Source organism: Notolabrus celidotus, chromosome 14 (genome assembly GCF_009762535.1).
Source record: "Notolabrus celidotus isolate fNotCel1 chromosome 14, fNotCel1.pri, whole genome shotgun sequence".
NCBI classification, from domain to species: Eukaryota; Metazoa; Chordata; class Actinopteri; order Labriformes; family Labridae; genus Notolabrus; species Notolabrus celidotus.
In genome coordinates this window covers 971,310-984,415 of record NC_048285.1, presented here as the reverse complement: position 1 = coordinate 984,415, position 13,106 = coordinate 971,310, and the positions used below count along the sequence as shown (strand labels likewise).

The window sequence follows — 13,106 nt, the reverse complement described above, 5'->3', positions numbered from 1 at the left end:
TTGCTCTCGGAGGACGTTCTGGTACCATTCTTTATTCATGGCTGTGTTTTTAGGCAAGATTGTGAGAGAGCCCACTCCCTTGACCGAAAAGCAACCCCACACATGAATGGTCTCAGGATGCTTCACTGTTGGCAAGAGACAGGACTGATGGTAGCGCTCACCTCGTCTTCTCCGAACAAGCCTTCCTCCAGATGCCCCAAACAATGGGAAAGGGGATTCATCAGAGAAAATGACTTTACCCCAGTCCTCAGCAGTCCAGTCCCTGTACCTTCTGCAGAATATCAGTCTGTCCCTGATGTTTTTACTGGAGAGAAGTGGCTTCTTTGCTGCCCTCCTTGACACCAGGCCTTCCTCCAAAAGTCTTCGCCTCACTGTGCGTGCAGATGCACTCACACCTGCCTGCTGCCATTCCTGAGCAAGCTCTGCACTGGTGGTGGCCCGATCCCGCAGCTGTAACACCTTCAGGAGACGGTCCTGCCGCTTGCTGGACTTTCTTGGGCACCCTGGAGCCTGTTTGGCAACAATTGAACCTCTCTCCTTGAAGTTCTTGATAATTCCATAGACGGTTGACTGAGGTGCAATCTTACTCGCTGCTATAAACTTCCCTGTTAGGCCCTTTTTGTGCAATGCAATGATGGCTGCACGTGTTTCCTTGCAGGTAACCATGGCTAACAGATGAGGAACAATGGTGTCATGCACCATCTTCCTTTTAAAGTGTCCAGTCACTCAATCATGACAGATTGATCGCCAGCCTTGTCCTCATCAACACCCACACCTGTGTTAATGTGTGTGACACCTGTGTGTCATTGAAATGATGTTAGCTGGTCCTTTTGTGGCAGGGCTGAAATGCAGTGGAAATGTGTTTTTGGTGATAAAGTTCATTTTCAAGGCAAAGAGGGACTTTGCAATTAATTGCAGTTGAGCTGATCACTCCTCATAACATTCTGGAGTATATGCAAATTACCATTATAAAAACTGAAACAGCAGACTTTGTGAAAATTAATAGTTGTGTCATTCTCAAAACTTTTGGCCATGACTGTATTCCTCGCTCTGACACTTTAATCACTGAATCATGGTGTAGACCAGATCCCTGTGCCTCCAGACTCTGATATCTGGAGAGCTAATTATCATTTTAGTTCTTACAGTTTAGCTTCAGAGCACCGATACTCTCTCTCTCTTCACAGGAACTAAATCAGAGAGTAACGCAGCGGGTCGGTCTGGCTGTAAGTCTTCACGGGGTCAGACCTCCTGCTGCTGGTTGGTAAGATGGTAAAACCTGAACCTCAGAGAGTTTCCTGTCTGAAGATCCACCCTGTGGCTGTGAGGACAGACGAGAGGACAGACGAGAGGACCCAGAGACGCAGCCAGCTCTTTAAAACAATCACCATCATTTATTTACAATATATTAAACTGTAATGCAAAATTTATAACAAGTGGTCAATTTGTTCCATAATGAAAATAAACATGAACTATTTTCAAAGCTAGCATGAATCATACACATATTTATATATAAATACTGCGTGCAGTACGACGTGACGCCGGCTCCTCCTCTCAGACGGGTCAAAGAAACACGTTCACACGCGTCGACTGCATCCAGAGTAAAAAGAAGAAGAGTCTAAAAAAAGCATGTTTATCAGAACCATACCCACTGCTCCAGCCCTGCACCACAAACCACACCCTCTTTTTTTTATTCAGCCCCAGAGTCAGCGCCGGACTTCACATGGCTTCAAAACCACCACGGACACACGGGCATGAAGACGCAGGCTCCTCCTCCTCAGAGTTCACAGTATCACAGTGAGTCCAGTTGATGCAGGTACAGGTAGAGAACCTGAGGAGGAACTAAAGAGGAGGCTGCTGGTTCCTTGCAAGACTGCTTCTGTCATCAAAACTCACAATAAGACTTTAATCCAAGAATAACTTCATCTATGACCACAGAGAGCAGAGCGGTCGACAGGAGGACACGTTTACATCAACGGACGACGGCACGACTTTCTGAGTATCCTGCAGGCGTCAGGTCTGCACGAGTCCAGCTGCAGGGATCAGGTCTGCACCAGTCCAGCTGCAGGGATCAGGTCTGCACGAGTCCGGCTGCAGGGACCGAACATTGGCAAAGTTAGCGTTACAGTGAATCTGAAACAGGGCTGCTCCTTCAGAGGGTCGTGGTTTTAAGAAACAGGACATGCTGCTCTAAATATGAAGATTAAATAAACAGCATGTTCTTTAACGATGAATCTGTCTGATCTGAGCTCATGATGATGATCGACTCATGGATCAAACAGCTGATTCAGGTCTTGTCTTGTGATTTGATGACAGAGCGATCATGCAGGTGGAACTCCGGCCTCTGCCTCTACATGCAGGTTAAAGATCCCAGACGCTCCGAGGAGTCAGAGAGGAGCCGTTAAATATCTGGTGCATAACATCGAGTACATTCCCTTTAGAGGAGGAAAGCACATCACACTGAAAACAAAACACAGACGGCAGGAGAACGACAAACACGAGAAGGAGAGTCATCACGGAACAACTCGAGTTTTAGTCAAATAAGAGAAGAGGCAGCGCCCCCCAGAGGAAACCCTCAGGGGTCGTTAGCACGACGGCGTCCTCCAAAAACTAAACATCTAAACAAATCTCAAACAGAGAAACAGCATCCCGAGCAGAGCGTGATGTCACCCTCATCCCCAAGAGGAGGAGGAGGAGGAGGAGGAGGAGGAAGAAGAGGAGGAGGAGGAGGAAGAGGAGGAGGAAGAGGAAGAGGAGGAGGAGGAGGAGGGGGAGGAGGAGGAGGAGGAGGAGGAAGAGGAAGAGGAAGAGGAGGAGGAAGAGGAAGAGGAGGAGGAAGAGGAGGAGGAAAAAGAGGAAGAGGAAGAGCAAGAGGAAGAGGAGGAGGTGGAGGAGGAAGAGGAAGAGGAAGAGGAAGAGGAGAGGGAAGAGGAGAGGGAAGAGGAGAGGAAGAGGAGGAAGAGTAGGAGGAGGAGGAGGAGGAGGAAGAGGAGGAGGAGGAGAAGGAGGAGGAGGAAGAGGAGGAGAAGGAGGAGGAGGAAGAGGAGGAGGAGGAGGAGGAGGAGGAGGAGGAGGAGGGAGCTCGCCGGCAAAAGGCAGAAAAGTTTGTAGGCAGACGAAAGGCGAGCGGATGAAGGAGCGAGCGGCTGCAGAGGAGCCGGCCGTGGAGGAGCACGCTTACATCAAATGGCACTTATCCCAAAAACAAAGAAGAAGAAGAAGAAACGAAGGCGGGGACTCCTCCCAGGACGCCGTCGGCAATGAGAAGAAGAAGAGTGAGCACGCATATTCAAACAAAGGCTTTTTGGAAATACATGGTACAGTGGTTATACGTGTTACTGTGTGTTACATGAGAGAGAGAGAGAGAGAGAGAGAGAGAGAGAGAGAGAGAGAGAGAGAGAGAGAGAGAGAGAGAGAGAGAGAGAGAGAGAGCTTCTTTGGCTCCGCCCTGATCTCTGGAGTTCAGCTGCTGCATGCGGCGACCACAGAGAGCTGCAGAGAGTCACACGTCTGTAACATCAGAGTGTGTGAGCATGTACAGAGTGTGTGTCCCGAAACACTGTGACCACATGTGTGTGTGTGTGTGTTTGGTCGACTTTGCATGCAGAGAGTCTCAGATGTGTGTGTGGTCAGTGAGGACTACGACGTGCTCTCGTAAGGCGTGTCCTCAGCGCCGCCGTCGTCTCTCACATGGCTGCCGTATCTGTTAGATCGGTAAGAGCCGGCCCCGCCTTCTTCTTTCTCCTCTTCTTCCTCCTCTTCATCAGATCCAGTGAAGCCGTAGCGTCTCCGTCCGGGGGGGCTGCAGCGGGAGAGAAACAGAAGCTTGTAAGGATATCAGACATGAGAGGAGAGACGCTGTGGTGCTGAGAGAGCTCGCTGTGGGGGGGAGGTTAGTGTGACGTGCAGCCTGAGAGGAGGAGGAGGAGGAGGGGCTTAGGCTGCTTGTTGAGCTCTCTTAACACCACAGATCATGCAATGTAGAAACCAAGCTAGCATGCACAACTATCTACTAAGTTACATAATCAATACGACAGTGATCCCTGAGATCTCCTCCTCTCAGAGAGCGACAGAGGAGGATGAATCTGCATGAAGAGCAGGAGGAACTTTGATCTCTGGACGTCTTCTTCTCTAACATCATGTCTCATATTCACGTGCTGCAGGACGCTCCTCTCAGCCGTCTGCAGACTCTGCTCCTGCTTCTCATTAGTTAGCATCAAACTGCTTCAATATTGCAAACACAGGGTTAATTACTGTCAACTGTGCGTCTCAGATGAATCTGCTGTTGGGTGTGAATCAATGCTCGGGGTCTAATTACGCCCGCAGTGTTCGGCTGGAGGGAGAGATGGCCTCTTTTAATTGACTCCTGTTATTTTTACCTTTCAAGGCTGTAAATCAATGAGACGCCTCAGGAGTCATTAGAGGCGGAGTTTACATCCACGTCCAACGCTAAACCACACCAAGTACTCTTCCTGATGTGATCACGCACGTCTGTCTGCTCCCTAAAGAGTCCTCAGTGAGGGTCGCCTGAGCGGGGGAAGGAGTGAGTTCTGGATTAAATATAAACAAACACGAGCATGCTGAGAGGACCAAGGACCAGGAACCAGGAACCAGGAACCAGCACGCCGGTTAAACTCAGAGAGTCTGAAGGACTCAGACTCAGGGTTAGCTCACACCATGCTTCAAACACTCAGTCCAGCTCGGGGAACCTGCCTCCTCAGTCACTGTCCACCCGGTACAGATACTTCATCATCAGGTTGTCCACCTTCTTCTTTCTCTTCTTGTCCTCCTTCTTGTTGGGGGGCGGTCCCTCGCTTGGGGGCCGCGCCTCCTCTCCTTCCTCCGGACTGGACGCCTTCCGAGTGGGGGCCCTCTTCACGCTGTTGGAGCTCCGGTAAGAGATGGTGGACGCTCCGGAGCTGGAGTCCGATTCAGAGTCCGACTCTGAGTCCGAAGAGGAAGACGAGGACGAGGAGGACGATTGGTCCCTCTTCTTGGACTTCTTCTTGGACTTCTTGGACTTCCTGGAGCTGCTCCTGTGACGCCGGTCGTCCCCTGAGCTGGACTCAGAGCTGTGGCTCCTCTTCTTCTTCTTGCCCTTGCTCTTGCTCTTGCTGCGATGGCGGCTGCTGCTGCGGCTGCTAGTGCTGGCGCTGCGAGGCGGTCTGATGCAGTCCACGGCGGACGCGGATCTTCTGAGGCTGCTGGTGGGACGAGCGCTGCCGTCTCGCTTGTTGACAGCGTCGTCTTTGTCGTTCTTGGACTTCTCTTCGTCAGCCTCCGAGTCCTCTAGACTCGTGCGCTTGAACTTGATGGGTTTGAAACTCAGGACCTCGTTGATGGCCTTCTCCAGGTCCGGGTCCAGGTAGTTGCGATGGCTGACGGTCTTGATGTCCATGGTGTCGATGGGGTCGTTGTCTGCGGTGGTTGAGCGGGCTTGTGATGGAGGCATGGAGATGCTGCGCCCGGTGGAGGAGTGAGGACTGTACGCCGACCTCTCGGTGAAGGCGACGCTCCGACCGTCGTCCAGATCGACGTCGAACTCGCTCAGGCGGCAGCTGCGAGCGAGCGACATGTGGGAGTCTGCCCGGCTCACGCTCCCAGGACTGCGGCCTCCAGACCTCCTGCTGAAGGAGGGACTGCTGGGAGTGCTTGAGTACAGAGACCGTCCTCCACGCTCCTCATCGAAGCGTGAGGCGGTGCGGTGGCGTCCCAGAGGGCTGGACAGACCCATGCTGATGGTGGACTTGCCGTCGTCCTCTGGACTCAGCCCGAGGCGTGTGGAGGCTCGACTCGGCGCCGTGAAGGGCTCTTTGTCGTAGTCGCCCCAGCGGCTGTCCATGCCCTTCCTGGCTCGGCTGTTGGCTTCAGAGTACGCCTGAGAGATGACGGATCCTCGGTCGTCGTCGGCCGCCTGAGACTTCCTGCGGGAGCTGACGGAGTAGGCGTCGTCCTGAAGGTCGGAGGTTTTGGGTTTCGTTTTGTGGAAGGACCCGCCGTCTTCTGGATCAGCGTTTTCCTTCAGGGAGCTGAAGAGAGCGTCTCCTTTAGAGTCCACGTTGGACCGCTTCCTGTAGCTGAGTGAGCTCATCACGGACACCGACCTGTTGGACTCTACATCTTTACCCTCTTTGTTCTTTTCTTTCCATTCCTTACCCTCTTTCCACTCTTTCCCTTCCTTTGAGTCTACATTTACAGCAAATCTAGAGAGAGACGAGAGCGGAGAGGACGGAGGGATGAAGACACAGGGAGACAGAACGACACAGATGAAGGGTAAAAAGAAGGTGAGTGAAAAATGAGAAACAGATGAATCAAAACAGAAAAAGTGAGAATTCACAGGATGAAAGAAAAGCAACGAAATCAGAGAGAGAGAGAATAAGGAGGATGAACAGAGAATAAGGAGGAAACGCCCTGCATGAAACGTCACCGCTGAGTGGAGCGCCTCCAGGTGACTTCTAAATGACCAGACTGATAGTTGCAGGAATATAAACTTCACATGATGAAAACACGGTTTGTAGAGAGAGCTACACGGCTGCACACAAACTGCACTTTGCTGACTGCTGAGTGCAACAGACCTCGTCACATGGGAGGAAAGTTTAAACCAGTGGTGTCCAAACTTTTTTCAAAGAGGGCCACATTTGATGTTGTCAGAATACCTCAGGGCCAGTGGCTCCTACTGAGACTTAGGAATCCTAAAAGTTATTTATGAACTCTATTTAATAATTATTATTTTACATTTTTATCTCAATAAATCAGTAACTAGGTAGTCCTCAGTTCTCCACAAGCCATGTAAACATTAGCAAACTTTGTCTTCTTCTGGAGGAAAATGTTTTTCAGGTCGGGCAATGTGGGAAAAATATTGTCTCATTATTTTTCTATGGCAGGATCATGATCTGGATTTCATCACACTTCTTTTTCATGTTGTTTTTAAGAGTTCTGAACATTTTTGATGCACCAAATTTTGCCTTTTCTGCACAATTTCCTGATTTTGATCTTGTCTTGTGTCCTCTTTTGTGTCTTCTGAACTTTTAGTGTTCATCAAGAACATTTTCACATCATAAAAACATTCATTTGAAAACCTGTCAGCTTTAAGAGTTCTTGTGTTTCTTCTTTATTGCCGTCTTGCAGAATCCCCAGAGCTTTGGCTTTAGACAGGGAGTCCATGTGAAGCTTTTTGAGACGTTTCTGGATTGACTTTAGTTTTGTTTGTGCGCTTGAAAGAAACTGTGATTAATTTCTTTGCTATAAATAACACATTTTAAGATGGAAGCTTGGGGACATAAACAATTGGCCCCCGGGCCGTACTTTGGACGCCCCTGGTTTAAACCTTTACCGTCAGAGAGACTGCATCTCAAAGACCATGGGGACTTATATTCCAGATGTTTTGGTATTAGCTAAGATGCTTATTAAAGGGCTGATAACAGAAAATGCAGCTGTGTTTTATAATAGAGTAAGGAGATAATAATTCTGTGGTTGTGTTTGTTTTCTGCAGAACGTTCCTCAGAATTTAGATGAAGTTAAAGAAGATCTAATCTTCATCCTACATAATGTATGCCTGCATAATCCTGTGTCCTGTATTAGACTTAAAGCATCATTTCTATCAGCACATTGAACCTTCTGTAGTCTGCCTCCTCTTTGTTCACCTGCCGACACGTCTCAGTGTAACAGCTGATCAGTCTCTAGTATCTAACCGACACGGTGACACAAAGAGGATCTGTGTGTTTGCTCGCAGCACCTCTCTCCGCAGAGATTTAAAAACTCTGAAAGTTTGTGAAGTTGGGAGTGGCTCATCTGAGGGAGGGAAGTTAAATCTTCTGGTAAGGAGACAAATCTGGGGCAATCGAAGCTGTCAGCTCGCAGACACATTCATTAATCTCAGCGCGCGGCTCAGGTAGACGATGCCAGCTGGCCATCAGGCACGTCGATAAATCTACCAGGGAGGTGGTTTGTTTTTGGGGAAAGAAAGTCCCCTCCTCACCGAGCGGCTGACAGCAAAGACAAAGCAGCCCGAAAAATACATTTAGAGGAGCCGAGCCCTCGCCCTGTGTACGAGGCTTTAATCCTGCAGGTCACATCATGAGAAGGGTTTCATCAACACAGAAACCATCCTGATAAACTTCTCCCCGTACTGACCTGGAGCTCTTCAGGCTGCCGTCATCTGAGAGGTTCTTGGCGGAACCTTTGTTTTTGGACAACCAGGACTTCACCCCGTCCACACGGTCCTCCAGCTCAGAGTCTGTGTCTGAATCCCCCTGACTGAGAGGAGCCAGAGAAAAAGAGAGAGAGAGAGAGGACACGTCAGAGGAGGAAGAGGAGGGATGAAGAGTCAGGGCAGGCCATTCAGAGAGGAGAGGAAAGACAGGTTAGAGTGAAAGAGGGTTCCTGAAACCCTGTCACTGTGGGACCAGGCTCTGAAACCAGGCTGCAGTGTTAGTGTGAAAGAGGGTTCCTGAAACCCTGTCACTGTGGGACCAGGCTCTGAAACCAGGCTGCAGTGTTAGTGTGAAAGAGGGTTCCTGAAACCCTGTCACTGTGGGACCAGGCTCTGAAACCAGGCTGCAGTGTTAGTGTGAAAGAGGGTTCCTGGAACCCTGTCACTGTGGACCCAGGCTCTGAAACCAGGCTGCAGTGTTAGTGTGAAAGGGGGTTCCTGAAACCCCGTCACTGTGGACCCAGGCTCTGAAACCAGGCCTCAGTGTTAGTGCGCAGCAGAGAGGGATGGTGGTGTTCATTCTGGATGAAAGGCAGCTCATGCAGTCGCTCAGAGAGCCTGTAAACACACAAACATGCCCACGAGAGGTTGTAAAGCTGTAAACACACAGCGCTGATTCCCCCTGTTGTCATTGTTAGATGAGGACTTTATGTTCTGCAGTTAGACACAACAAACACTTTACCTTTACTCCTCCAAAGCTGCTTCAGAGCTCTGGCAAAACCAGCACACAGAGCAGAGCCAGAGCCAGGACTGAAGAACTGAGACTGAGACTAACACGCCACGTCTGCAGGGTTTGATCAGATCTCACAGGAAACATGAGACCATGTGGACTGAAGTCTACGGAGTGTTTCTTATCTTTAAAAGTAGTATGGGAAGTAGAACCTTCTGGTATCAGGCCCCTCTCCTTTGGAATCATCTACCAGTCAGGGTCCAGGAGGCAGACACCCTCTCTACTTTTAAGAGTAGGCTTCAAACTTTCCTTTTTGATAAAGCTTATAGTTAGAGCTGGATCAGGCTTGGACCAGCTCTTAGTTATGCTGTTATAGGCTTAGACTGACACACTGGGATCCTGTCTTCCCCTCTCTCTCCTCTCTCTGCCTGTCTCTCACTTTAACTCTTCCTGTCCCATTAAAGTTACTAACCATAGACCTTTCTGGAGTCCCTGAGCTCCCTTGTCTCGTAGGTTCCTCTGGATCTCTGCTGTAGATTCCGTCGGGGTCCGTAGGGGTCCGTCATTCATCCTTCCTTTTCTTTTCTGTTCTTTCTTTCATTCTTTTTTTCTTTCCTTTTCTTTCTGTCTTTCATTTCTTTTTCCTCTTTCTTTCTTTCATTCCTTTTGCCTTTCATTCTTCCATTTTTTCTTTCTTAATTTCTTTCGTTCTGTCTTCCTTCTTTCTTTCTCTCTTTTATTCCTTTCTGTCCTTCTTTCTCTCTTTGTTCTTTCGATGTTTCTTCCTCCTTTATGTCTCCTTTTCTTATCCCGTCCTTTCCTTCCGTCATTCCTTCAAAATGTATTCTCCTCTTGTTTTTCTTTCTTCTGGTCTCCCTCTCTTCTCTCTTTTCTTAGACCTTTCTGGAGTCCCTAAGCTCCCTTGTCTCATAGGTTCCTCTGGATCTCTGCTGCTGTGGACGTGGTCCAGACTCCAGCTGCTACAACTACTACTATCCGTCTCCCCACTATCATCTCTCTCTCTCTTCATCTCCCTCTATCCCTCTCTCCAACACGGTCTCAGCAGATGTGTGTCTAACATGAGTCTGGTCCTGCTGGAGGTTTCTGCCTGTTAAAGGAAGTTTGTCCTTGCCACTGTAACTTGCTAAATGCTGCAAAGTGCTCTGCTCATGGTGGATTAAGATGAGATCAGACTGAGTCCTGTCTGTGAGATGGGACTGGATCTGATCCGGTCTTGTTGTTGGGTCTTTGTTAATAATAGAACATAGAGTACGGTCTAGACCTGCTCTGTTGGGGAGTCTGAGGATCAGCGGCTACAGATCAGTTTGAGATCTTTATGTCACCATCATAAATCCTTGAAGGCAGTGAGAACACCTTGTTTTATAGGAACCTGCCTTCCTTCTTTCAAACGTTGTGTCCAGAATTACCCTTCATTTGATAATTATTTCCATCAGCAGCTCTGCGTGCAAACGCTGATATGCATACTCTCATAATTTGAGCTCTTGACAGAGTGATTTGGTACACAGCTGGGCACTGCTCTGTTTTTCCTCTCAATTATCGTTACATGTTCACAAACCACCGTGAGCCGGGGAGTAAAATAGAGGGCTTGTCATAAAATTTGACACGGATGAAAAGAGCGCCACACTCATTAAGTGCCGTCAGAGCCCAGTGCTTGTGTGGTGCTGTGAAATTAAGTTATTACAGCTTAATAGTCCTGCAGAGACATGGCAGGGGTGGCTCCACGTCTCTGCATCTGTTTCAGAAAGACATGTGCCGAGGAGACGCTCTGTTCTCCGGCTCCACGTATAATTAAAATCATTAGCAGCAGGGACAAAGCCGGCTGGATTCAAAGGGGAGGCCATGTCCAGAGAGATCTGAATGCACAGCTTTTATAGAATACCTAGGATGGTGGCTGCATTCACACTGAAGAAGAAGAGGAGGAGGAGGAGGAGGAGGAGGAGGAGGAAGACGGGGACTCTTAAGCTGTAATTAGCTTTGCAGAACATGCAGCCTCTATTAGACAATCTGGGGATTTGTTCTGATGACAGAGCAGCAGAGAGTCTTTGTCCCCGCTCTGACAGAAAGACTCTGCAAACATCGTTTAACGGAGGAGACGCTGACACCAGGAGGCAGGAGGAAAACCCAGACTATATCTAATCTGACGGTTCAATCTCTGCAAAGATCAGAGCGTTAGTCCAGTTCTGAGGATCAAACCGTCCACAGGCCTCATAGACGAGTCTTTAAAACTGGAGACACTCCAGAGACTAGTTTCTCTGTTCTCCAAAGAGATCAAGATCTGATTCTGATTCTGCATTTTTCTCTTGACCCCCTGGTTTCAAGACTTGATCTAATCAGGTTGATTTCTCCTTCGATGACGGGGCCTGGATGTTGCAGTGACAAAGAAGATATCTCAGATTCGATGTAGACGACAACGTTAATCCAGATTCAGATTGAAAAACACAGCCGACTAACTCCTGGTCCATGGTAATCCAGAACTCATCTGTGCTTCACGAGTCTGTGATGATGTAGAGAAGGATCAGTTTTTAAACTTTATAAAACAGAGACTCTGAGTGAAAGTTGTGCAGCAGAGAAACTTTGGCCTTTCATTATTTTGCAGCCCTTCCCTGATCCATTCAGAGCACAGAGTCCTCTCAGGTCTGCAGACACAACCACAATGGTGGGCACTCTGTAATTGAGCGCTTCACACACGGTGTCAACCACAATTTATGTCCTTGACCACCACACCATTAGTTAAGGCCTGCTGAAAGCCCGGGGGAGGCAAACAAACACAGCGCTGAGCAGACATTAATTGTCTGTGACACTCTGCCGCCATTGGTTGTACATCTCTGTTACACACTATTACATTCATCATTAGCTTGTATGGATCGTCCTGCTTCGCTCGGCTCCTCGGTGAGCCCTGGGTCTTACAGACGCCCTGTTAGAGAGAGCTGTGGACGGGCTGTGGACGGGGTCCCCATGGCTCTGCAGCTCAGACAGACATATGCGTCCTCTCAGAGTCCATCAGCAGCCTCACGCCCTGAACGCTCTGAACGCTCTGAACGCTCTGAACGATCTGAACGATCTGAACGATCTGAACGCTCACAGAGTCAGAGGGAAAGGTAACACTGATAATCTGCACAGCTTGCCACGCAGTGAGGACGGAGTTCAGTACGAGACAAAGTCCACGACTCAAACATCATCCATCAGCTGAGATGAGATGGTGTTTAAGACGGAGAGAGTCAAATATCTGGACTCAACTGATTCCCCTTTAAATACTTCTAATCCTTAAAGATAGAGACACATCAGACTACTAGCTGTTTGATTGACAGCGGGGTGGAGCCGTCTCGCTCCAGGCTCGTTTGTTTCAAAAGATCAAATTAACCAGATTTAGAAAAACTCTTCTGTGGTGTTGAGGATCAGTTAATCTGGTTTACTTCTGTCCTGGTTTTTAAAGGAGTCCTGGATTAAATCAACCTAATCTAAGATTACCAAAGTTATAAATGTGACTTCATAGTTTGTCCACAGGGGGCACCAAATCTGACACAAACTGAAAGCTGCTCTCAGCTGCTGTGAATAAATACTTAATATTTGATATTACCACAATTTGTTGGATTATAATTCTGTATTTTCTTACAACCCTGATGTCTGATTCATCTGCTACGACAAAACATGTAAACCAGGCATGTCCAAAGTACAGCCCGGGGGCCAATCGCGGCCCAAGGTCCATTTATTTATGGCCCCAAGCTTCCATTATATTATAGCAAAGAAATGAATCACATTCTGAATCATCAGCTCTGTGAATTCTGCAAGATGGCAATAAAGAAGAAACACAAGAACTCTTAAAGCTGACAGGTTTTCAAATTAATGTTTTTATCATGATGTGAGAATGTTCTTGATGAACACTAAAAGTTCAGAAGACACAAAAGAGGACACAAGACAAGATCAAAATTATGCAATTGTGCAGAAAGGCCAAATTTGGTGCATTAAAATTGTTCTAAATATTTTTTTTTGTTCTTAATATGTTGTCTGCTGGTCAGAGAAGTCTAAAACACTTTTTAATATTTTTCCCACATTGCCCGACCCTAATGAAAAACATTTTCCTCCAGAAGAAGATAAAGTTTGCCAATGGAGGGATTTGGGGCCGATGATGAAATCTGAAATCATCATCATCGGCCCCAAATCCCTCCTCCCCTCCGCCCAGGACTTCAAGCTCTCCATAGACGGTCA

The 13,106-nt window shown here is 48.2% G+C and overlaps 1 protein-coding gene across 4 annotated transcripts in view; it reads right to left on the bottom strand.

Annotated features, from left to right (window-relative positions):
* Window positions 1-3,022: 3,022 nt before the first annotated feature.
* Window positions 3,023-13,106, bottom strand: part of myo18ab (myosin XVIIIAb) — a 157,958-nt gene continuing 147,874 nt past the window's right edge. For 3 of the 4 annotated variants that reach the window (XM_034701121.1, XM_034701122.1, XM_034701126.1), the window contains 2 exons: window positions 8,131-8,253; window positions 3,023-3,799 (listed from right to left, as the gene is read on the bottom strand). In XM_034701121.1, coding sequence (XP_034557012.1) covers window positions 3,637-3,799; window positions 8,131-8,253 — 286 coding nt within the window. In that variant the 3' untranslated portion in view covers window positions 3,023-3,636. The remainder of the gene's footprint in view (window positions 3,800-8,130; window positions 8,254-13,106) is intronic. The other variant, XM_034701125.1, reaches the window with a different exon arrangement.